This window comes from Rhinoraja longicauda, chromosome 6 (genome assembly GCF_053455715.1).
Source record: "Rhinoraja longicauda isolate Sanriku21f chromosome 6, sRhiLon1.1, whole genome shotgun sequence".
Taxonomy (NCBI): Eukaryota; Metazoa; Chordata; class Chondrichthyes; order Rajiformes; family Arhynchobatidae; genus Rhinoraja; species Rhinoraja longicauda.
The window spans coordinates 110,499-135,746 of NC_135958.1; the positions used below are offsets into that span (position 1 = coordinate 110,499).

Consider the following 25,248-nt stretch of genomic DNA (forward strand, 5'->3'; position numbering starts at 1 on the left):
ATAAGAAGTCAGCTCAGTGGAGTGAATCCTTGGAATTCTCCACACAAGAGGCTGTGGAAGTCTGAGTGCATGAAGACACATCTAGAGTTAGATAACATTTTTTGGATATTACTAAGATTGTGTTGATGCAGCAAAAATTAACTGAGGTGTAAAGGCCAGCCTTGAGCCTACTGAGTGGCAGAAGGGACAGGAAGACCCAAACAAATGGCTTTCCCTTGATTTATTTTTTGCTGTCTGTGGAATGAGGAACTTCTTGGGAAAGGGTTGCTGATAAATGATCATCATTGTGTGGTGGATACAGGTCGAACTTTCCTGCCGTTGTCACATCGAGACCGAAAACAAAACCAGGGGATTAGTGGGGATTGTGGCAACTATGGAAATTGTGCAATCTGTTTCCTGGTTAAATGCAAATGAAAGTTATGTTGTGTAACTGTCTTTCATTCATATTCAGCACAAGGTGTTTAAGAACGGAGGATCAGCGAAGCTTTCTGAATTTAATGTCAAGTCAAGTCAAGTCAAGTCAATTTTATTTGTATAGCACATTTAAAAACAACCCACGTTGACCAAAGTGCTGTACATTTGATTAGGTTCCAATAGAAAAAAAAAAAAAAAAAGAAAGAAAAAGAAGAAGAAAAAAAAGAAGAAAAAAAAAAAAAAAAAAAATGTGACTCATACTAATGTGGATAAAGACCCATTCAAAGAAATGACGCATGGGTCTTGAGAGAAAGTGAGGGAAAAGAATTGCTGCAATGGTGGAGTGAAGAAGTATCCCCCTTCATGCATGGCTTGGACTCGGTGCCCCTAAAAAACTGTTTCTAGGCTGTATCTCTAAACTAAACTAAAAAATCAATGGCAGAATGTAGAACCAAGAAACTGCAGATGCTGGTTTACCAAAAAATATACAGAGTGCTGGAGTAACTCAGTGGGTCAGGTAGCATCTCCATGGAATATGGATGGGTGACATTTCAGGTCAGAACCCTTCTTTAGACCAGTCTGAAAAAAGGGTCCTGACTCGAAATGTTACCTATCCATGTTCTCCAGGGATGCTGCTTTGACCTGCTGGGTTGCTCCAGCACTTTGTGTCAAAATAAATTGCACTTGTTTAGGTTTGTTAAATCACTAGTGTGCAATGGGCCAGGCATGAGAAAGGGAATGGGGCAACAAGCTGGGAGAGGCTGCAGATAGATGGTGGAGAGAAGCTGGTTGCCAGGATGGAGGTGATTGACAAGTTGGTTGAGGGATGGAATGGAAGGTGTGTTACTAGCTGGGGTGGTTTATGGTGGAGAGTATTAGAGTATTACCTGGGTGGGAAGTAGTGGACACACAGAAAGAGGGCCAGTGGAGCATTGCTGAAAGGGGGCCGACCAGATGTTGGGTTGTCAGCGGTGGGCACCAAGGGCTGGGACCTGCTCAGACAGGAGCCTCCAAGCCTGGAACAGCCTCTCATACTTCCACAACGCTTGCCTCTGTGTGAATCCCTCAACTATCCACAGGCCACGCTCACCTGCACAAACCCCTGGAAACAAGGTCTGGGCGTGTGATGAATGCTGTTGGTTGCCGTGTGGCATGTCCAGGATTATCCATGAATTAGCATCCCAGCAAATTGAAGAACAGGAAGGACAATCTCAGCTCATGCAACTTGCACCAAGCCTCCAATGTTCCCTTACATTGAGTGTGGCACAGTGGTAGAGTTGCTGCCTTACAGCGCCAGAGACTAGGGTTTGATCACAACTACGAGTGCTGTCTATGTGGAGTTTGTACGTTCTCCCCATAACCTGCATTGATTTTCTCCAGAAACTCCGGTTTCCTCCCACACTGCAAAGACATACAGGTTTGAAAGTTAATTGGCTTTGTATAATTGTAAATAGTCCCTGGTGTGTGTAGGATAGTGAAGCATTTGGGGGACTGTTGATCTGCGTGGACTCAGTGGCCCAAAGGGCGGGTTCTGTACCTCTAAACTAAACTAATTTTACTTTTAATTGAAAGCAGAGAGCAGTGCAATTATGACTCCTGAGCATGGGCTTGTGTTATGATGTTGAGCCCAACTGCATTTGGGAGAAGGGATCAATCGGAGAGTGTACATCAGGTGGAGCTTCCCAAACTTCCTTTAACATTGTGTAGGAAAATAATTGCAGATGCTGGTACAAATCAAAGGTATCACAAAATGCTGGAGTAACTCAGGGTCAGGCAGCATCTCAGGAGAGAAGGAATGGGTGACGTTTCGGGTCGAGACCCTTCTTCAAACTGATGTCAGGGGATGGGGCGGTACAAAGGTAGGATGTAGTTGTCCCGCCCCCTCCCCTGACATCAGTTTGACACCTTCCTTCCATACCTTCCTTTAACATTGGCTATTTGCTTTGATCCTATTAAAAGGTAATTGCACTCTTGCCAGTTCTTTCCTTTTAAAAGTCCCTCCCTGTCGGAAACAGAATCTGTATACTGTGAAGGGCTCGATTGTAATCATGTATTGGCTTTCTGCTGACTGGTTAGCATGCAACAAAAGCTTTCCACTGTACCTCGGTTCACATGGCAATAAACAAAACTAAACAAAACAGAGGGTTCTCACACTCTTGAGAGTTTGACTGTGATCAGTTCAACCAGCACAGGCCAGAGATTAAGACGGGGTTTTCCTGGGGTTTCCTGTTTGCTCCTTCAAATGAATTCCCTGGCTTTTATTGAATGAGCCATTGAACTAGTTATTTTGTGCCTCAGCCACATCAAACGCGCACACAAAATCCTATTAAATGTGGCAAAAACAAACATTGTGTACTGCTGCCAAATAACCCATATTGAGGAGGCAATAATGAATAGTTACATATTTTAAATGTGACAATTACAAGAGTACCTGCTTAGAATTGTTGTCATGTTAGACACAAATGATATAAAATCCCCGCTCGCACAGAGTTTTGTTGCGTGTGAATCACTTCATTGTTTCTAGATTATGTTGTAAAGGTCAAAGGAGATGCTTCTCATTTCACTGCAAATTTATTTTTACATTGCCTCTGTCAGCTGAAGGAAATGAATTAAATCATATTTATCAGAGGATTGATCAATAAGGAGAAAATGATCTGCTCTTCACACACAACAGTGTCTGTCCTCCCCTCTGTATCTTTGACACTTCATTTCGCAATGGGGGCTGGAGTTGACCAAGCAGGTTACTGGAGACCCTGCAACATTAATTGATGTTGATGTTTGGCAGGGTGATTATCTGTGCTTTGAAGGTGATGATGATAAATGGAAAGTTGTTTCCAGTTTTACTGTCAAGTACCAGCATGCTTTGAAGGGAATGAGTTTTGTTGCAGAGTAAAGCTGCCCTCAGCCTCAGGAAAGCAAGTGGACCAGTTGTGGATATTTTCCATCCCGACACCCACCACCACGATGATCATTGGATGCCTCTCTGCGAGCCACTGCGGGGTGATCTGCGGTGATCTGCGGTGGACCTTCCGGTGATCTGCGGTGGACCTTCCGGTGATCTGCGGTGGACCTTCCGGTGGAGCTGCGGAGTAGCCGAGGCCATAACGCCCACGGGACGGAGCATGTGACTGGCGGAGCCTGGGTCGGAGGAGCCTGCTCACCGCGAGCTGACGGAGCCTGCGGCCGGGGCCTGGGTCTGCGCCACAGAGGCGTCTGGAGAGGACCCGGCAGCGATAGCGGAGAGGTCGGTGCGGCGGTCGATGGGGGCACTGACCAACGGACAAGAACGGACCGAGTGGAGTGAGGATACCGCTGCCAGGGGAATGAACAAAGGAGGACCCAGCATGGGGAGACGGTCGTGAGAGAGGGGGGAAGAACAATGGTCAATGGAGGACCTAGTGTGGGAAGATGGCCGTGAGGGGGTTGGAGGAGGGGGAGAACAAAGTTACTTTGTCAGTGCCCTTATGTGGCGACTATTTGTTGACCGTAATCCATCCATCCATCCATCCATCCATGATGAGACGAGTTTCATGGCTATGTTGAATTATGGTAGATTTCCAACCAGTGTGATGGCTCTTGTGGTTTGGGTGGAATCTTCAGAACTAGCACACAGAGGCAGGTTTAGGCCATGTAGCCTGGACTGGATTTAAGTCCATGGGTAGAGTTGCTACCTTGCAGCGCCAAAGACCCGGGTTCGATCCTGTCTACAGGTGCTGTCTGTACGGAATTTGTACGTTCTCCTTGTGACCATGTGGGTTTTCTCCGGGTGCTCTGGCTTCCTCCCACACTCCAAAGAAGTGCAGGTTTGTAGGTTAACTGGCTACGGTAAAAAAATTGTAATTTGTCCCTGTGAGTAGCATAGTGCTAGTGTACGGGGTGATCGCTGGCCGATGCGGACTCTCACTGGTGTGTGTTTCATCAGTGCTGAACCAAAGCATTTAGATGCAATTTTTCACACTAGAATTGAGCTTTGAGTTAATTAGAGTTGCTGTTCAAGAGGTTTTGGACTACTTGGTCCAGACTGACCCATGTTTCAGGTTAAGACCATAGACATGGGAACAGAATTAGGCTAGTCAGCCAGCAAGTCTGCACCGCCAATCGATTACGGCTGATCTAATTTTTCCTTCTCAACCCCATTCCCCTGCCTTCACCCTGTAACCTTTGATGCCCCTTACTAATCAAGAACCTATCAATCTCTGCTTCAAAAATGCCCAAAGGCCTCCACACCAGTCTGTGGTGATGAATTCCACAGATTCACCACCCTCTGGCTAAAGAAAGTTAAGGATAACATGACTGGAAAGAATTACATTTTAAGGAAATATAACCCTCAATTTTACCACTAAAAAGCTCGTTTGGCTTGCAATATTCCAAAGGACGAGAAGTAAACTTCGGAGGATGTTTGTGACATAATACAATGCAGGTGGCACTGCAGAAGCTGCCTATTACCTGTTCTAACCTGCATTCCATTCAACTAATTCCACTGATTGCAGGGGTGGGTGTATTGAAGGCATTCAGTGTGATGTTGCTAATTTACCTCTACCACCCAAGACTGTCTTCTACCCCCGCTGTGCATTACACTTCAAAGATTCCCTCAACATTTTAACCTTAAAATCTGCAACAAATGTGACTCTTAGACGTAAGCCGGCATTGGCGTTCTCAGTTGGACTCTGGGATTTCTAACTGGGCTGACAGAGCACTTGATGTATTGGGACGTGAGTTGTCACTGCTCCAAATGTTCTGGAACGGCACCAAAGCCAAGACCTGAAGACAATATTTGTTCTACTACACATCTACAAACCCAGGGCATGCTTCAATAATGCATTGTCTGCATGTTGGACCCACTCACTTTACATTTGTTAGTTGTAATCCAAATCTACATCCTTTTATCAATTTCCAACCCTCCTGACGCCTGTAACATCTGGTTTTACAGATGTTGCATGCCCAGCGGATTCTCACCCAACTGGCAAATTATTTTGGTGTAAGGCTTAAGATGGATGTTGGCAGCCTATTGGATTGGAAGGGCACCTAAATGAATTAGGTCTTCCCACATTGACCTTTGTAAGCACAGTTCCAGGAGAGTCTGCCAGCCAGCAATAAGAAGCTCAAAGCAGGGTTGATTTATTTTTCCATCTTTTTAACTCAATGATGACCAGCCTGCTCTCCTCCTGTTCCCATCCTAAAGTAAGCCCAACTATTCACCATATAAACATAGCACAAAAAGTAAGGAAATTTGTGTTTGGTAGATTATTTCTTTGTTGTAACAATGCTTCTTGGCAATAAATCTTATACCGTTGGAAAGCCTGTTTATTTCCCTTTTAAATGGTGCCACATTTGTAAGGAACATGCATTTGTGGGATGAGCAGCAGAGCTGAGTATGTGGGTTGCGCCCATGAAAAGTCTGCCAAATCTTCTCTGCCAATGCCAAACAGCTTATTCTGCCATTGACTCTTGTTCGGTGTTGTTTGGTGGATTGAATGATTGAAGTCTGAAGAAACAAGACATATTGGCAATTTAACAATTTATTCATTTAATAAACAGGAGCCTCAGAAGCGTGTGGAAGAACCATACACAGCCACAACAGCCTGGCACCTCCTCCTCATGCTGGTCACCAGCCTGGTCACACACTGTTGTGGGATGGCATCCCATTCTTCAACCAGCATTTGTCGCAAGTCAGCCAACGTGGTTGTGTTGGTCACTCTGGCACGAACAGCACGCCCAAGCTGATCCCACAAGTGTTCAATGGGGTTGAGGTCAGGACTGCTGGCAGGCCATTCCATCCTCTCCACTCCCAAATTCTGGAGGTAGTCTCTGAGAAACCCTGCTCTGGGGGTGAGCATTGTCATCTTGGAGGATAGAGTTCGGTCCCAGACTGTGGAGATATGGGATTGCCACTGGTTGCAGAATCTCATCTCGATATCTCTCTGCATTGAGATTGCCTCCAATGATGACAAGCCTCGTTTTTCCAGTGAGGGAGATGCCGCCCCACACCATCACACTGCCTCCACCAAAAGATGTTACTCTATCGGTGCAGCAATCAGCATAGCGTTCTCCGCGTCTTCTCCACACTTTGACCCTATGATCCAACTGCCGTAGGCAGAATCTGGACTCATCGCTGAACATAACGTTCCTCCACATGTGCAGGTTCCAGTGCACGTGTTGCCGACACCAGCGCAAACGGGCCTGACGGTGAAGGGCAGTCATGGCAGGCCTCCTAGCAGCCCTATGAGATCGGCTGCATGCAGTCTGTTCCGAATTGTCTGGGCAGAGAGCCGTCGGCCATATCGTCCTGCAAACCTTGACTGCAAATCTGTAGAAGACAGCCTACGGTTCCTAAGTGCTGACAGGGTGAGGAAACGGTCTTCTTCGGGTGTCGTCTTCTTGGGCCGCCCACTTCGCGGCCTGTCTCTGACATCCCCCGTTATATGGAACTTGGCCTTCACTTTGGAGATGGTACTAGGGCTCACTCCAAATAATGCCGCAACTTGGTTTTGCGGAACACCAGCTTGAAGTTGCCCTATCGCATGGGCCCTATCCAGATCAGTCAAACGTGGCATGCCGATTCTTGGAGCAGACACCTACTGACCACTGTAGCAGGGCCCATGCTCACAGATGCTGCCAATCAGGTGCCAATCAGGCACCTGATTGTCAGCACCTGGTGGTACCAGAAGCTCAAAACAAGTCAATAGCAACAGCAGAATAAGCTGTTTGGCATTGGCAGAGACGATTTGGCAAATTTTTCATGGGCGCAACCCATATACTCAGCTCTGCTGCTCATCCCACAAATGCATGTTCCTTACAAATGTGGCACCATTTAAAAGGGAAATAAACAGGCTTTCCAACGGTATAAGATTTATTGCCAAGAAGCATTGTTACAACTAAGAAATAATCTACCAAACACAAATTTCCTTACTTTTTGTGCTATGTTTATATAAATGATTTGGATGATGGAATTAGAAGTAACACTAGCAAGTTTGCAGATGACACAAAGCTGGGTGGCAGTGTGAACTGCGAAGAGGATGTTAGGAGGTTGCAGGGTGACTAGGACAGGTTGAGTGAGTGGGCAGATGCAGTATAATGTAAATAAATGTGTGATTATCCACTTTGGCGGCAAAAACAAGGAGGCAGATTATTATCTCAATGATGTCAGATTTGGTAAGGGGGAAGTGCAGTGAGACCTGGGGGTCCTTGTATACCAGTCACTGAAAGTAAGCGTGCAGGTACAGCAGGCAGTAAAGAAAGTTAATGGCATGTTGGCCTTCATAACGAGAGGATTTGAATATAGGAACAAAGAGGTCCTTCTGCAGTTGTATAGGGCCCTGGTGAGACCGCACCTGGAGTATTGTGTGCAGTTTTGGTCTCCTAATTTGAGGAAGGACGTCCTTGCTTTTGAGGCAGTGCAGCGTAGGTTCAGAAGGTCAATCCCTGGGATGGCGGGACTGTCATATAAGGAAAGATTGGAAAGACTGGACTTGTATTCACTGGAGTTTAGAAAAAGATGAGAGGGGATCTTTAGAGATGGATAAAATTATAAAAGGACTGAACAAACTAGATGCAGGAAAAGTGTTCCCAATGTTGGGGGAGTCCAGAACCAGGGGCCACAGTCTAAGAATAAAGGGGAGGCCATTTAAAACTGAGGTGAGAAAAAAAACTTTTTCACCCAGAGTTGTGAATTTGAGGTATTCTCTGCCACAGAAGGCAGTGGAGACCAAATCACTGGATGGATTTAAAAGAGAGTTAGATAGAGCTGTAGGGGCTAGTGGAATCAGGGATTATGGGGAGAAGGCAGGCACGGGTTAGTGATTGTAGATGATCAGCCATGATCACAATGAATGGCGGTGCTGGCTCAAAGGGCCAAATGGCCTCCTCCTGCACCTATTTTCTATGCTTCTAACTAACTCAGCACAGATTGCAGAGTAGGTTTAGTTTCGTTTAGATTCTGGATACAGTGTTGAAACAGGCCCATCGGCCTACCGAGGCCACATCGACCAATGGTTACCCGTACACTAGATCTAGGTATCACAAAATGCTGGAGTAACTCAGCAGGTCAGGCAGCATCTTGGAGAGAAGTATTGGGTGACATTTCGGGTCGAGACCCTTCTTCAGACTGAAGAAGGGTCTCGACCTAAAACGTCACCCATTCCTTGTCCCCAAGATACTGCCTGACCTGCTGAGTTACTCCAGCAATTTGTGATACCTATGATTTGTACCAGCATCTGCAATTATTTTTGTACTAGATCTATGTTATCCCAGTTTTGCATCCTACACACTAGGGGGAATTTACAGGGGCCAATTAACCTACAAACCTGCAAGTCTTTGGAATGTGGGAGGAAACTGGAGTACCTGGAAAAAACCGCACGGTCACAAGAAGAACGTACAAAGACAGCACCCATTGCCATCCCATAGGCACCGAGGTGGTAGAGGTGAACTTCTGGTCAGTGCATTAAATGTCCTGTCTACCTCAGTGAGGCTGTGTCTGTGTTTTTGTGTCTGCAGGTATTTCACCTTCAATTCAACGAAGCCAAATTTCAGAAGCAGATTCTCGACATTTGCTATTTTATACTTTTAGTACAGGCAGCATGGGTTAATGTTCTACACCTAAGGTTCAAGTTTAAGATAATTCTGATCCAGCTAACGTAGCTATGGTCAAGTGGGCCATCTAGGTAGTTCAGAAGTCTCTTCTTAATGTGATTTTATTTTATTCTGCAATGATGGTTAGTCTGACAGTAAGACTTGCGAGATCAATTAAATTGAAACTCTGGCTGATTCTGGATGTGGATTGTGCAGTTCTTGGTCATTTTCTCATTTGTTTTGTAGGTTATAAAAAATACTCTTGACCCCATCTGGAAACCTTTCAGCATGCCACTGGTGTCCCTGTGCGATGGTCATGTGGACAAAACCATAAAGGTAAGTTGTACTTTCCCAATAGCAATCTTTAAACCTCCATTAATTTTAAAGCATTTAGTTATGAAACCCGCAGTGACACCCAAGATAAAGACTCTGTGGGAGAATTATTACACAACACTGTTGTCAAGGGTTTCACGCTACTTCATGACACCTCAATGTGGCAATTCTTGTGTGTCACATCCATCAGGGTGCAATTCTTCCTTGGTCTGATGCTAGACGATTCATGATTCTACCTCTGTATCTTTGGTTATTACTTAGGCCATTCATGACTATATCTGTAGTTATTGCTAGGTGTGTGACCAAACGCCAACATATCTTGGATCAATAGTAGGTATTTTTACCTAAATATGAGAATGTGGTGGTACAATACAGAGTTAGATATGGTCAGCCGTGTATTTGAAGTAAGGATTGAAGCCAGTTTTGCAATTCTGCTCTAGGGGTATTGTACAATCACAGCAGTAAACAGGAATGGCTGTAAGCAGGGATGGATGTAAGCAGGATTGGATGGCAGGCAGAGAAGGTGAGCACAACCTAGTGGGAATAACAGCCATTTCAAAGATTACAATGCAATAACGAAATAGAAAAACCTTTCCACCATCAAGAGGAGCAGTAACCAGGAGATACAGATTTAAGAAAATGGGTGTAAATGCAGGAAGGAAAGGGGAGGATAATTCATTTAGTGAGTTGTGCAGTGAGGAATCCCAACTGTGCTGCATGGAACTGTGGTGTATACAGATACAGTGTTGGCACCTCATTTATTTCAGAAATATTATCATGGCTCACAGATCAAAGAGGAGTCAGAAGCCCCTCCTGCATTGACAAACGACAGATACACCAACCTGTTAAGGCAGTCTCTGTCCCAGTCACAGTTCCTGCCTTAGCAGTGTTGGGGATGGAGGGTTGGTGGGGGGGGGGTTGCAGCAGAGTGGGAGGGGTGATATCGAGGGGGAGGGGGATATTCAGTTCAGTGAGGAGAGTGATAGTGTAGCACTGGTGGCATTGAAGAATTGAAGATACCAGTTGATCTATGCTCAGGGCTGCTGCTAGTGTAAAGAAGTAATCTTGTAGAAGACAGCTGGGGCTTTACAAATGCACCTCCACCAACCTCCTTTAATTTCTGCTGGCTTCTCTACTTTTAGCTTGGTGTACTCTTGTGGAACTGTGAGTCTGAAGTACAGACTGCAAATCGTCACCTTCTTGATTCAGTGATGCAACAGGGAAACAATATCAGTTTTGGGGTGAACTGTGACAGCAGGTGTCCAGTTTTATTTCCCAATTAAAGTTCACACTGACCACCACACACCCATTTACACAAATCATATTGTCATAAAGCAGGGAAATAAATTGATGGGGCATCACCAAACAGTGTGTGCATGCCCAAAATCGTAAATAATGTACTAGTTATGATTTCTGGGCTTTGGAAATGCTCACATGAAACATCTTCTGCTCATCATCGACAGAGGCCAGATCCAAACCGATGCCTGCTAGTCTGTTATAGGAAAATAACTGCAAATGCTGGTACAAATCGAAGGTATCACAAAATGCTGGAGTAACTCAGCAGGTCAGGCAGCATCTAGGAGAGAAGGAATGGGTGACGTTTCGGGTTCAGTCTGAAGAAGGGTCTCGACCCGAAACGTCACCCATTCCTTCTCTCCTAGATGCTGCCTGATCTGCTGAGTTACTCCAGCATTTTGTGATACTTGCTAGTCTGTTGACTTTCACAGGAGTTAATCTGCCACACTTGTGCTACTCTTGTTCCAGGTTCTATGCTACGATTATGATAACGATGGTGGACATGACTTTATTGGAGAATGCGAGACCACAGTAACCAAGCTGTCTGAAGCAAGCGACTCGGTAGAGGTAGATAAATATGCCATCATTCTAATGAACAGTTTACGGGTATATTGGTTTGTCTTTGAAATTCCCTGCTGAGGGGGTCTGGTGTTCGACAGCATTCTCCTGTGATTGTGCTCCTTATAGCATGTTCAGCGGATTAGTGATATGAATGCTATCAAACTTGCACTGTACAATTAGATCATACTTATTGGGCTGAGGAGTTGCTTGTATAATTTTTAATTAGAAAATTATGCCACTTGAGTGAAGAGATTATTAGTTTCACAGACCCGTAGCAACATAGGGCTCAGTATTGCGATCTCTGATGTGATGTCATCATGATATGGTCTAGTCTTTTCATTCTCTGGCTCTCTCATTTTATTATTTTGCTTTTCTACTCTATTTGCATGTCACGTTAGAAAATATTTACTCTTTGTGCAACAGGATGTGAAGTGGTTTCTGTGGAACTCTTCACGTTTCACCATAAATCATCCACACAAAGCTTGTCAACACTTAGAGTCAAGAGTCAAGAGAGCCAAGAATCGACTATTTCGTTGTCATGTATCCTGAAACAGAACAATTAAATTATTTCTTGCAACAGCACAACAGATATGTAAACTAAGATATGAGTCTGAAGAAGGGTCTCGACCCAAAACATCACCCATTCCTTCTATCCAGAAAGGTGTGCCTGTCCCGCTGAGCTACTCCAGCTTTTTGTGTCCATCTTCGATGTAAGCCAGCACATGCAGTTCCTTCCTACAGATATGTAAGATAGTACTCTGTAAAACTCATAATAAAGAACAAAGAACAACAATATATATATATATATATATATATATATATATATATATATATATATATACTGAACTTTTTTCTTTGTTTATTATGGGTTTTACAGCATATTATGCTCTATATATATTAGGGCGGCACGGTAGCGCAGCGGTAGAGTTGCTGCTTTACAGCGAATGCAGCGCCGGAGACTCGGGTTCGATCCTGACTACGGGTGCTGCACTGTAAGGAGTTTGTACGTTCTCCCCGTGACCTGCGTGGGTTTTCTCCGAGATCTTCGGTTTCCTCCCACACTCCAAAGACGTACAGGTATGTAGGTTAATTGGCTGGGTAAAATGTAAAAAATTATCCCTAGTGGGTGTAGGATAGTGTTAATGTACGGGGATCGCTGGGCGGCACGGACTTGGTGGGCCGAAAGGGCCTGTTTCCGGCTGTATATATATGATATGATATGATATATAATAATGCTCTAAATATATTATATATATTTATATTCTTAACTTGAGGATGCAGTGTATATATGTGCGTTCAGTTATGCAGTGTATACATGTGCGTTCAGTTATGCAGTGTATACATGTGCGTTCAGTTATGCAGTGTATACATGTGCGTTCGGGTGTTCCTCCAGTTAAGAAAGACCAATTTGGGAGTGCGTAGAGGGGTTCACATGGATAGCAGCTCGGAGATCCTGCAGGTCTTGTTGGACCAAGTGTAGGTGTTCAGTGAAATGCCCATTGAGTCTACACTTTGGCTTGCCAATGTACAGGAGGCAACATCGGGAATACCGGATGCAGCAAATGTAGATGGGCCTCTGTCTCACCTGGAAGGACAGCTGGGGTCCCTGGATGGAGGTGAAGGAGGAGGTATAGGGACAGAGTGATGACAATTGAGGGAAATAAATAAAGAGCAGGTCAGAAAGGGAAGAGGGATAGAGAGGATGATAAGAGTGGTGCACAAAGAGCTGAGAGAAAAAAGGGAAGATTGATAGAACACTTGAATGGTCTTCCAGAACTTAATCTTGGCAGCAGAATGATGACCAATGTGAGCAACAAGGCTGATGGTATCTGCTGACCCAGAGTCAGGTTGGCCCTGTGGCTGGAGTGCAAGGGCGCACACCTGTGTGCTCACGATGATTTGTACAGGCCAGGGGTTTGACCCATTTCATGAGGCTAAGGGCAGCTCTTGATGATGATGAGATTCATCAAAGTGCACAATTTTTCTTTCACCCTTGATGAATAGCCAGAGATTATCATGATTAGCCGAGAAATGTTCAAAAGTTCTCTTTCTGCAGTATCTGAGGCGTTTACAAAGTTAAAGTAAATAGATTCCCACCTGTACTAAAATAATAGATAGGATTTTGGACTTAAATTGCAATTGATCATTTCTAAAGAATTATTTAAGTACAGAAGGAAGTACAATTTAAACAAGTCGCCATATTGTACATGCTTCTTCATTACATTCAGTTTAGTGCAGTAAGTTGCATTCTCACTATAGACAAACATTGTGTGATCCAAACCCAAGTCCAGCATGATGGGAAATGCCTCACGTCTGAACACTGTACAACTGCCACAGCACAACAAGATGGGAAATAAGAAAGTATAAAACTGGACTCCAGACATCCAGACATATGCACATTGGCAAAGAGTGTAAATATATTCTAATGTTGGTCACATGCTACTGAGGTAAGTGCATTGTAATGCAGTTAAAAATAAAAATTGTTCCTTCATGTAGAAAAGAATTTATTCTGTGACCTTAATGCAAAATGAGACTGACGTACACAGATGCAGTTGCCATGGTAATTTCTGGTTCCCTTAATAAAACTCCTCTCAAAAACCCATTCATTCACTTTTTGAATTACAGCGTTATTGAGTATTTTCTGAATTGAGATCCTGAACCACAACATGCCAGATCACAAAGTACATGAAATCCATGTTTAAAAATAAAACGCTGAATGTGTCTTAGTTGTTCTCGATCGATTTGGCTGTTGTGAAGGAACCAGTTTCCTTCAGTATAATATTCAGTCTTTCTTTCTGGGTTGGAGTTGCTTTAATGCCTGAGGTGGAGATAGTTTTCTTGTGGTCTTACCGAGGAACATGAAATCCTGTGTGGAAGATAAGTTGAAGACTTGCCATTGCTGGGTAAGCATTAAAACCTTGCTGTGTCTGCAATACACACAATAGACAATAGGTGCAGGAGTAGGCCATTCAGCCCTTCGAGCCAGCACCGCCATTCAATGCGATCATGGCTGATCACTCTCAATCAGTACCCCGTTCCTGCCTTCTCCCCATACCCCCTCACTCCGCTATCCTTAAGAGCTCTATCCAGCTCTCTCTTGAAAGCATCCAACGAACTGGCCTCCACTGCCTTCTGAGGCAGAGAATTCCACACCTTCACCACTCTCTGACTGAAAAAGTTCTTCCTCATCTCCGTTCTAAATGGCCTACCCCTTATTCTTAAACTGTGGCCCCTTGTTCTGGACTCCCCCAACATTGGGAACATGTTATCTGCCTCTAATGTGTCCAATCCCCTAATTATCTTATATGTTTCAATAAGATCCCCCCTCATCCTTCTAAATTCCAGTGTATACAAGCCCAATCGCTCCAGCCTTTCAACATGCGACAATCCCGACATTCCGGGAATTAACCTAGTGAACCTACGCTGCACGCCCTCCATAGCAAGAATATTCTTCCTCAAATTTGGAGACCAAAACTGCACACAGTACTCCAGGTGCGGTCTCACCAGGGCCCGGTACAACTGTAGAAGGACCTCTTTGCTCCTATACTCAACTCCTCTTGTTACGAAGGCCAACATTCCATTGGCTTTCTTCACTGCCTGCTGTACCTGCATGCTTCCTTTCATTGACTGATGCACTAGGACACCCAGATCTCGTTGAACTCCCCCTCCTCCTAACTTGACACCATTCAGATAATAATCTGCCTTTCTATTCTTACTTCCAAAGTGAATAACCTCACACTTATCTACATTAAACTGCATCTGCCATGTATCCGCCCACTCACACAACCTGTCCAAGTCACCCTGCAGCCTTATTGCATCTTCCTCACAATTCACACTACCCCCCAACTTAGTAACATCTGCAAATTTGCTAATGGTACTTTTAATCCCTTCGTCTAAGTCATTAATGTATATCATAAATAGCTGGGGTCCCAGCACCGAACCTTGCGGTACCCCACTGGTCACTGCCTGCCATTCCGAAAGGGACCCATTTATCCCCACTCTTTGCTTTCTGTCTGTCAACCAATTTTCTATCCATGTCAGTACCCTACCCCCAATACCATGTGCCCTAATTTTGCCCACTAATCTCCTATGTGGGACCTTGTCGAAGGCTTTCTGAAAGTCGAGGTACACCACATCCACTGACTCTCCCTTGTCAATTTTCCTAGTTACATCCTCAAAAAATTCCAGTAGATTTGTCAAGCATGATTTCCCCTTCGTAAATCCATGCTGACTCGGAATGATCCCGTTACTGCTATCCAAATGCTCAGCAATTTCGTCTTTTATAATTGACTCCAGCATCTTCCCCACCACTGATGTCAGACTAACTGGTCTATAATTACCCGTTTTCTCTCTCCCTCCTTTCTTAAAAAGTGGGATAACATTTGCTATCCTCCAATCCACAGGAACTGATCCTGAATCTATAGAACATTGAAAAATGATCTCCAATGCTTCCACTATTTCTAGAGCCACCTCCTTAAGTACTCTGGGATGCAGACCATCAGGCCCTGGGGATTTATCAGCCTTCAGTCCCATCAGTCTACCCAAAACCATTTCCTGCCTAATGTGGATTTCCTTCAGTTCCTCCATCACCCTAGGTTCTCCGGCCCCTAGAACATTCTATGAAATAAAACTTAAAGTGCCTTTCATGATCTCATGGTTTCCCAAGTGACTCTATGTACTATGGACAATGAAATGTGGTTACTGTGGTGGCAAATAGAAACATTGAAGCTTGCAGTACAGGAGACTAGTTAGTGGAAAACATGATGTGGTATCTAAAGCTGAGGGCATAGGTTTAGGATAAAAGATAAGAGGTTTAGAGAGGATCTGAGGAAGAAGGGTTGTAGGAATCTGGAATGCATTGCCTGAGAAGGTGTTGGAGGTAGAGATTCACGGGAAGCATTGGACGAAAACCTGATCAAGTGCTAATAAATGGGATTAGGGTAGATGATGACTGGGCCAGTTACTCTATGAGAAGACCACGACTCAGCCCTTGGAGTCTTTGCAAGGGGCAGGATGGGAGGAAGTGTAGTCCAGATAACTGGGAGTCGGTAGGTTTATAGTGGAGGTTTCTAGATAACTGTGGGAGTTGGTAGAGGGTGTAAGGACAGGTTTTACATCTCCTGCGGTTGCAGGGGAAAGTACCTGGGGAGGGAGGGGGTGGTTTCATCTACTCTCAATTCCTCCTTCCGCTTTTCCCGACTTTTAATTCCACCATCTCCCGAGATGATACTATCCATTCTAAGACATACGAGATGTCCTCTTTCTTTAGTAAATGTGATCCCTCACCTGCCTCACCCGTACTTCTGCTCTTGCTCCATCCCCAGAGATGTTTCTCACACACCCCACCAGCCTCAGCATCTAACACATCACACTCTGACATTTCCGTCACTTCGACGTGATCCCACCACCTGTGTGGTTCCTGAATTTCACCATGGGACCTGTGACCCACTGGGAAGATTCGTATCTTCACATCTCCACCGCTTTCAGCCTTCTGCAGATACCGCTCCCTCTGCAACTTTTGGTTAATTTATCTTTTTCCACCCAAACCACATCCACTCCATATACCTTTCCCTGCAACTGCAGGAGATGTAACACCTGTCCCTGTACCTCCTCCCTCAACTTCAACCAGGGTCCCCAGCAATGAGACAGAGGTTCACATGAACCTCCTCTAATCTCATCCACCTCATCAACTGGTGTTCCCGATGTGACCTCCTGTACACTGCTGAGATAAAGTGTAGGCTCGGCGACAGTTTTGCTGAACACTTGCACTCGGCCTGCCGAGGCCTACTGGATCTCCTGTTTCCTGACCATTTTAGCCCCCCTTCCCATTCCCCACACTGACCTTTCTGTCCTGGGTCTCCTCCATTGCCATACCCAAGCTGTGGAACAGCACCACATATTCTACTTGGGTAGCTTACAACCGAATGGTATGACATTGAATTCTCCAATTTTAAGCAATCTCTAACTACCCCCCCCCCCCCCTCCCCTTCCTTTCCCTGGGCTGCACCTGGATTCCCACCTTCCACCCCCCTCTCTGCCTTCCACCCCCCTCTCTGCCTTCCACCCCCCTCTCTCCCACTACATTCCTCCTCCCCTGGCTATACAATCCTCAACTCTTCAAACCTGTCTCATACCCATTGTTCTGATCACTGACCTTTGTCTGTGTTGACCTGGCAAACCTTATCCTGCCTCTCCCCTTTTCCAGGTTTCTTTTCCCTCCCCTACAATCAGCCTGAAGAAGGGTCTCGACCCGAAACATCACCTATCCATGTTCTCCAGAGATGCTGCCTGATCTGCTGAGTTACTCCAGCACTTTGTGTTTTTTTGTGTATTCAGCAGCATCTGCAGTTCCTTGTTTCTGTGCTTAAATCTATTGTGAAGCAGAACGACACTGATGGGAGGGCAATCTTTTGGATGAGGTATTTAACCTTGACAGCATCTACACTCTTGGTGGAAACAAAAGATCCGTTGCCACTATCATGTAGAAAAGCAGGAGGTTATTACCAGCATCCTGGCTGAATCCTTCAAAGAAAATGTTTGGTGGGAACATGGTGTAGGCAAATGACCCACAGCACTACTGGCATTTCACCTGATTACTTTTCAAAAGGACTTTAATGCTCTGCAGGGCATTGGGACACCTGAGAGGGATATCAAAACAACCTTGAGTCTTGACCGGCATTGGAACAGGCCATTCGGCCCACAATGTCCATGATGCCAATTTAAACTAATCCCTTCTGCCTTCTGTTTTATTGGGCTGTCTTATTTTTTATCTTAGTGGTTCACAAAACACTATTCAAATAGAGCTGAGGCAATTAAAGCTGGCCTTTCTATTGATGCCAACATGTTGCGCATGGATTTTGAAACTAGCAGCTGTATAATTAATAGATTGAGTTTACATTTTCATTATGATAGCAACATGACACCATCACATCAGCGTGTCACGCTTCTGCCTGCCGTCACTGCAGCTGCATGATTGTCCTTCCATTGTCACCAGCGTGGGGCAGCTGAGTCAGTGATTGCTCAGGCTGTAAATTAGGAACAAAATGTGTAAAACGCAATGTTTATGGACCATCCTGGACACTTTCAAGTCCAGGATGTGAGCATGCTCAGACTTTTGCTGGCCTTTATTATTGTAATGCATTCAAGAGAGAGCTAGATAGAGCTCTTAAGGATAGCGGAGTCAGGGGGTATGAGGAGAAGGCAGGAACGGGGTACTGATTGAGAATGATCAGCCATGATCACATTGAATGGTGGTGCTGGCTCGAAGGGCCGAATGGCCTACTCCTGCACCTATTGTCTATTGTCTATTGTAAAAAATAGCAAATATAAAATAGTGTGTGGAATTGCTGGTAATATTTGCAGGGCCTGAGATGTCTTTAGTTTAGTTTAGTTTAGAGACATAGTGTGGAAACTGGCCCTTCAGCCCACCGAGTCCACGCCAACCACAATCACCCATAAACTAGTACCCTCCTTCACACAGAAGTCAATTAATCTACAAACCTGCACAAGGGGGAATGTGGGAGGAAACCCAGGGAAAACCCACACAGTCACAAGGAGACTGTACAGACAGTACCCATTGTCAGGATCCAACCCAGGTCACTGGTGCTGGAAGGCAACAACTCTACCACTGTGCCACGATGGTATATCATGGACTCTTATCTAGTTGATAGAAGTAACTGGTGGGAGCAGTTGACTGTGTGGTTCCTGAATTTCACCATGGGACTTGTGACCCACTGTTCAGATCCTCAGGACATGACTTGAGTTGTTGGACATAGGATGGGAGAGAATAATTTGCAGGGCTGTGGGTGAGGAGGAGGTGGGGAATGGGACTGCTCTATGGGGGATTGCTCTATTGGAAGACAGCATCAACCTGATCGGGCTATGGTCTCCTCTTGTAACATCAGCTAAACTTGAGGTGACTCCCAACTTTGACCTTAGGCTCTCTTCCCAATGTGTGTGGCTGTAAGGTCTGCTCTTCCTCCCCATGATACAGGACATCTTCCCACCAATCCAGCTCCTGAACCATGGTCTTCAATGCCCCATGTGTGGAAATTGTGGACCTCACTTTCTCCCGCTTGGTGCTATGTTTTACACAAAGTTCCAGTCACTTCACAACAGTTTCCGTTGCCATTGGCAGCCACATCCATCATCCCTCCTGAATTGGAACATAAAGCAGAACATCACAGGAACAGGTCCTTTGGTCCACCATGTTTGCCATTCCATTCTAACTAATCCCATCAGTCTGCACGTGATCCCTGTTCCTCTATTCCCTACCAGAGCATTGGTTTCTCAAAATGCCTCTTAAACAAGCTGTTGTTCCTATTTTACCACCTCCCCTGGGAGTACATTCCAGCAGGTATCACTCTCTGCCCAACAAGCATTTTCTTCATAAATTTTCCTCATCATACCTGAAACCTACGACATTTCCCCCATGGGAAAAATATTCTGACTGTCTACCCTCTCTGTGTTTCTCAAAACGTTTTTTATACTTCTATCAGCTCACCTCTCAGCCTCCAACAAACTAGGTTTGTCCAATCTCTCCTTGCAACTAATACTCTCCAATCCACGCAATATCCTAGTGAACCTTCTTTGCATCCTCTCCAAAGTCTTCCTGTGTCATTCCTGTAGTGTGGCGATCAAAACGGCACACAATAATCCAAATGTGGCCTAACTAAGATGGTATGCAGCTCCCAATTACATTCCAAGTGTTATTCTCTTTGCTTGTCTGACCTGGGACTACCACTCAAAATTAGGGCTTATCATGATGCAAAAAGGCTCTTAAGCATAGTAATTGTTGGCTGGATGCTGAAGTTCCGATAGTGAGATGCATGAATATGGTGCATACCCTGCACCAGGACAGATTGGCAAGGGTCGACTTGGTATCTGACCTGACCTGAAACTGTTTAAACCTTGCATCCCAATCATCAGAATTTTCAATTAAGCAGGTTTCACCCAACATCCCACCCCATGACCTCTGAAATGCTTACCCATCGTTTTCCACTTCTGTATAATACCCCAAATACGCTCTTCCAGCTACCTGAGAGTGTTGCTACTGAATAAATGAACAATAGGAAGGGGCTCGGATGCGCTCTCAAGAACCTGAAGGCTTGGAGATGTTGGAAATGGAAATGTTCACAAGAGGTGTGACATTTGAGTCCTGGGGCCACATAGACCACATAGATCCTGCAGGACTATAGCCAGGTACCTCAGCAGGCTTCTAGGGAAGTTGCACAGGAGGTGAGGAGCGCAGTGGCACAGGGGAACCGTGCAGTGCAGGCGAGTGTTCATGTCCACTCTGTCTGTGTCTGTGGGCTGCTCTTCACTCTGAGTGTGCAGTTTAGTTTAGAGATACAGTACGGAAACAGGCCTTTCAGTCCATTGAGTCCGCGCTGACCAGCGATCCCCATACACTAGTTCTATCCTACACACTAGAGACAATTCACAGAGCCAATTAACATACAACCCTATATGTCTTTGGAATGTGGGAGGAAATTGGAGCACACGGAGTAACCCCACACGGTCACAGGGAGAACGTACAAACTCTGTACAAACAGCACCAGCAGTCAGGATGGAACCCGGGTCTCTGGCGCTGGAACACAGCAACTCTCACTGTGCCACTGTACAGCAGTGAGCAGCTCTGTGTATGAGGCAAAGATCAGCAACAGCAGCCTACAATGATCGTGAGATTGGAGAGCTGAGCGTGACAGCAACCTTGGCCCCCATTGGCAAAACTGAGGAGGCGGTAATTGAGGTGACAGGAGGTCACAGACCTCAGCGATGACAAAGAAGGCAGTTCGAGTGCTGGCCTATAAATAACATTGTTTCAGGGAAAATACAAGCTTCATAAAACTAAAAATATAGAAGAATTATTGTTTTTCAGACCAGTGATGTTTGAAACCATACAGTGGGCTAACTTGGAATTGTTGGTGTCATTTGGAGAAGTTGAAACCAGAGAAATGAAACGAGGGTAAAAATAAAATCCCAGCGTAGAGTCAGGGGCTGCATTTGTCAACGGGCACGAAGATGCCCAGTGTGTGAGCAATTTTGTTCTCCGGATGAAACCGTTTTCAACTGTGCAGCACTTATTTTTGAAGGTGTGAAAAGGAATTTCCGGGCCAGCACACTTATGGTTCAATGGTTCTTTATTATCACAGAGAGTCTACAGAGAGTTCAGCAAATTATTGCCATGCCATGCCATTAGTCCAGAGCATAGAAATAGTCCACTGAATCCACATGCCAGAGTCGCCAGGTTTTGTCCGTGTGCTCAGTCTTCTGGAGCAGCGCCCCATCCAGATGAGCCCCAGGCTGCTGCAGGGCCTCCTCCTGTCGCATCCATCCAGATCATCCAACGAACCTTCATCCCTTTCCTCGCCCTGCCCTCTGCAGCCTTTGTGCCCATCAGCACCTCCCCCAGCTGACCTTGAGGGTGTGGAAGGTAATACCCCAGTTCACTCTCACCGGCCCTTTCTCTTGCCTTTGAAGGGCACCTTTGCCTTCCACATATGCAAGGGTCACTATCGAGTTACCGTAGAACATAGGCGCGGCACAGAGGCGCAGCGATAGAGTTGCTGCTTTACAGCACCAGAGACCCAGGTTCTATCCTGTCTACGGATGCCGTCTGCACGGAGTTTGTACGTTCCCCTGTGACTGCGTGGATTTTCCCTGGGTGCTCTGATCTCCTCTCACATTTCAAAAACGTGCAGGTTTGCAGGTTTATTGGTTTCTGTAAATTGTCCACATGCGTCGGATAGAACTAATGCATGGGTGATCATCGGTCGGCTTGGACTCAGTTGGCCGAAGGGTCTGCTTCCATGATGTATCTCGAAACTAAACTAAACTTTCGGGTCTGAAGAAAGGCCTCGACCCAAAATGTCACCTATTCCTTCTCTCCAGAGATGCTGCCTGTCCTGCTGAGTTACTCCAACATTTTGTGTTTATCTTCGACGTGAACCAGCATCTGCAGTTCCTTCCTGCACTAAACTTTTAAAATTGGTTGCTAAAATATCTGCACATTGTGAGCACTCTGGGACCGTTAATGATGTCCCCCTGGTGTTCTTCAGGATCCTGGGTTGGAATCGTGTGAGCTGCCATTCCGTTTAATTGTCCCTGTGGAAAAGACAGACAATAGACAATAGGTGCAGGAGTAGGCCATCCGGCCCTTCGAGCCAGCACCACCATTCAATGTGATCATGGCTGATCATTCACCCAGTTGCAATATTCCAGAACAACTACCGTGTTTCAAGCAGGAGTGCAGCACTGCCGGAGCCCACCGGACCCCACCGGACCCCAGCGTAGTTCACCGTACCCCACCGGACCCCACCAGACCCCAGCATAGTTCACCGGACCCCACCGGAGTTCACTGGAGTTCACTGGAGCCCACCAGAGTTCACTGGAGTTCACTGGAGCCCACCAGAGTTCACTGGAGTTCACTGGAGTTCACTGGAGTTCACCGGACCTCACCGAAGCACCACTACAGCACCTAAAAAAAGCCAAAATATACAGCGGGGAATGTAACAGCGGCCGCTCTGGCTCCGACACCAGTGAACTCCAGAACCTAAAACATTAGCACTGCAACACTGGTAACATTAGCACTGCAACACTGGTTTCAAGGGATTCTGCACAGCCTTAAAACAGCTTTGCAGAGTTTGGGAAGGGTGACACTCATCTGCATTCCATTGGCAGGAGGTGTTCGCTGTTGAGCAGAAGTGAAAATTGCATGGGAGTTATTACAAATTGTGCTTTTTCAAAGGATGAATGAAGAGTTGTGGTTTGGATGCAGTGCATTTAAAGGTGATGTTATTACTTTACATTGGCCGTGAGTCAGAGCCAACACAAAATAAATAGTTATGCACTTCTTGCATCAAGCCTTAATATGCATCATGTCTCACGGTGAAGATCAAGATCGTTCCTTTGCAGATGACTACCTGCCTTAGTCATTGTAATCATTTGAAAACCTGGTGGATGATGGTTTGCATGTGTAATATGTAATATATCCTGAGCTCTTGAAAGAGACCATTCTCTGGAACACCGGAGGTTGCGAGGAGACCTGATAGAAGTATATAAAAGTATAAAATTAAGAGAGGCATAGATGGTGTAGAGAGTCAGAATCTATTTGCCCAGGATGGAAACATCAAATACTAGAGGGCATAACTTTAAGATGAGAGGGGGGTAGTTTAAAGGAGATGTGTGGGGCACATTTTTTACGCAGAGGGTGGTGAGATCACAACGCCAGTTGAAGCAGTTATGTTAGTGGTATTTAAAAGACATTTGGATAGGCATATGGATACGCAGTGAAAGGAGGGATCATGGTTTTGTGCAGCTAGATAAGTGATGGTCTTGGCATCATGTTCGGCACAGACTTTGTGGGCCAAAGGGCCTGTTCATGTGTTGTCGTGTTCTATGTTCAAAGAGAGGGTGTTGAGCAGAATCTTCCAGTGAATTCTGTGGTAATTGGCCCTGGATCTTTCTCACACAGGTTGCGGGGGGGGGGGGGGGGGGGTGGGGTGGGGATGGGTGGGGTAGGAAATGTCACCGTGCCTCAGACATTACAAATGTGGGGTGAGTTCAGTAGAACAGTTTTGTGTGTTCATACCTTTTAAGTTCAAGGCAGTGTACATACATTTATTTTAATGGTTAGTATTAACAAAAAGCAGCACCATTATAATTTCCAGTTAGGCCACATTAACTTCCCCACACAGCACAGGCACTTTTATTTTCACAGTTGTGATATATTTGAGGGTTGAATCCTTTGACCTGTGCTCCTTTTGTTGAGGTGCCAAGACTTGTTGCTCATGCCACTGATACTCATTCTTGTTGGTTGGTGCTGGTGAGTGCATCGATCCAGGTGCACTCCGCTCATCGGCAAAACACTGCAGGTTACTTGGTTGCACCTGGGAGGAGTACTTGGCACTGTCTCCCTTCTGCTGGACTCACTGCACAATGCAACTGAATCAGGAACACATTTATACAGCTTCCAATGCTGACTTAACCTGTTCCCTTTCGCTGATTCCTTGGGAGCCCTGCAAATAGATGAAATCCCAGCCAGAACATCAATCACTTCCAGATTAAACAAACTAGAAAATGGACATCAACTTAGTGGTCATGAAACTAAAAAACACAGCAGACACTAGCTAACTGAGAATAAAAGCAGCAAACATTGGGAAAACTTGCCAGTCCATGCAGCATCTATGGAAAGAGAAATAGCCAATGTTTCTATTTTTTATCCTATTTGTATTGGTGCCACAGTGGAATAGTGGTAGAGTTGCTGCCTTACAGAACCCCTGGTCTGTCATAGACAGACGTTCTCCCCATTTCCCCTCCCACCCGTGACCTAGCTGTCTCACTAGTCTGTTCATCTAAATTGGACTGTTTCCAACCCGTCACTCTATCCTCCCTTGCAAAGCTTGTCTCCGCTATGAAACCTGCAACCTGCCCCCTTGATCCTGCCCCCACTGCCCTTCTGAAGGATGTAATTGCAATAGCCGGTCCCAGCATCCTCTCTATTATCAACAGTTCTCTGGCCACTGGCACTGTTCCAACCTGTTTCTAGCACGGGGTGGTCCAGCCCCTACTGAAAAAACCTAACCTAGACCCCACCTTGCCTAGCAACTACAGACCCATTTCCAAACTGCCATTCCTGTCAAAAGTCCTTGAAGGCAATTCTAAACCAATTAGTGCCCTACCTGCACCAAAACACCATCCTGGAAAGTTTCCAGTCAGGTTTCAGAGCCCACCACAGCACAGAGTCTGCCTTGTTGAAGGTACACAACGACCTGCTTCTCGCCATCGACACCGGCGACTGTGCAATCCTGCTCCTTCTCGACCTCAGCACAGCGTTCGATACAGTGGACCACACCATCCTTATTGACCGTCTCCGGTACGCGGTTGGCATTGATGGCACTGCCCTGAGCTGGTTCGTTTCCTACCTCAAAGATAGGAGTTTCGCCATCAACATAGGCAGTTATTCCTCTTCTCCAGCTAGCCTCTCCTGCGGAGTTCCACAAGGCTCCATCCTAGGCCCCATTCTCTTCTCTCTATACATGCTCCCCATTGGCCAAATCATTCAAAGGCACGGCA

At 45.6% G+C, this 25,248-nt stretch overlaps 1 protein-coding gene across 4 annotated transcripts in view; it reads left to right on the forward strand.

Annotated features, from left to right (window-relative positions):
* cpne2 (copine II) overlaps nucleotides 1–25,248 on the forward strand; it is a 178,337-nt gene that overhangs the window by 58,036 nt on the left and 95,053 nt on the right. For all 4 annotated transcript variants that reach the window (XM_078400293.1, XM_078400290.1, XM_078400292.1 and 1 more), the window contains exons 7-8: nucleotides 9,229–9,318; nucleotides 11,080–11,178. In XM_078400293.1, the coding sequence (XP_078256419.1) occupies nucleotides 9,229–9,318; nucleotides 11,080–11,178 (189 nt within the window). The remainder of the gene's footprint in view (nucleotides 1–9,228; nucleotides 9,319–11,079; nucleotides 11,179–25,248) is intronic.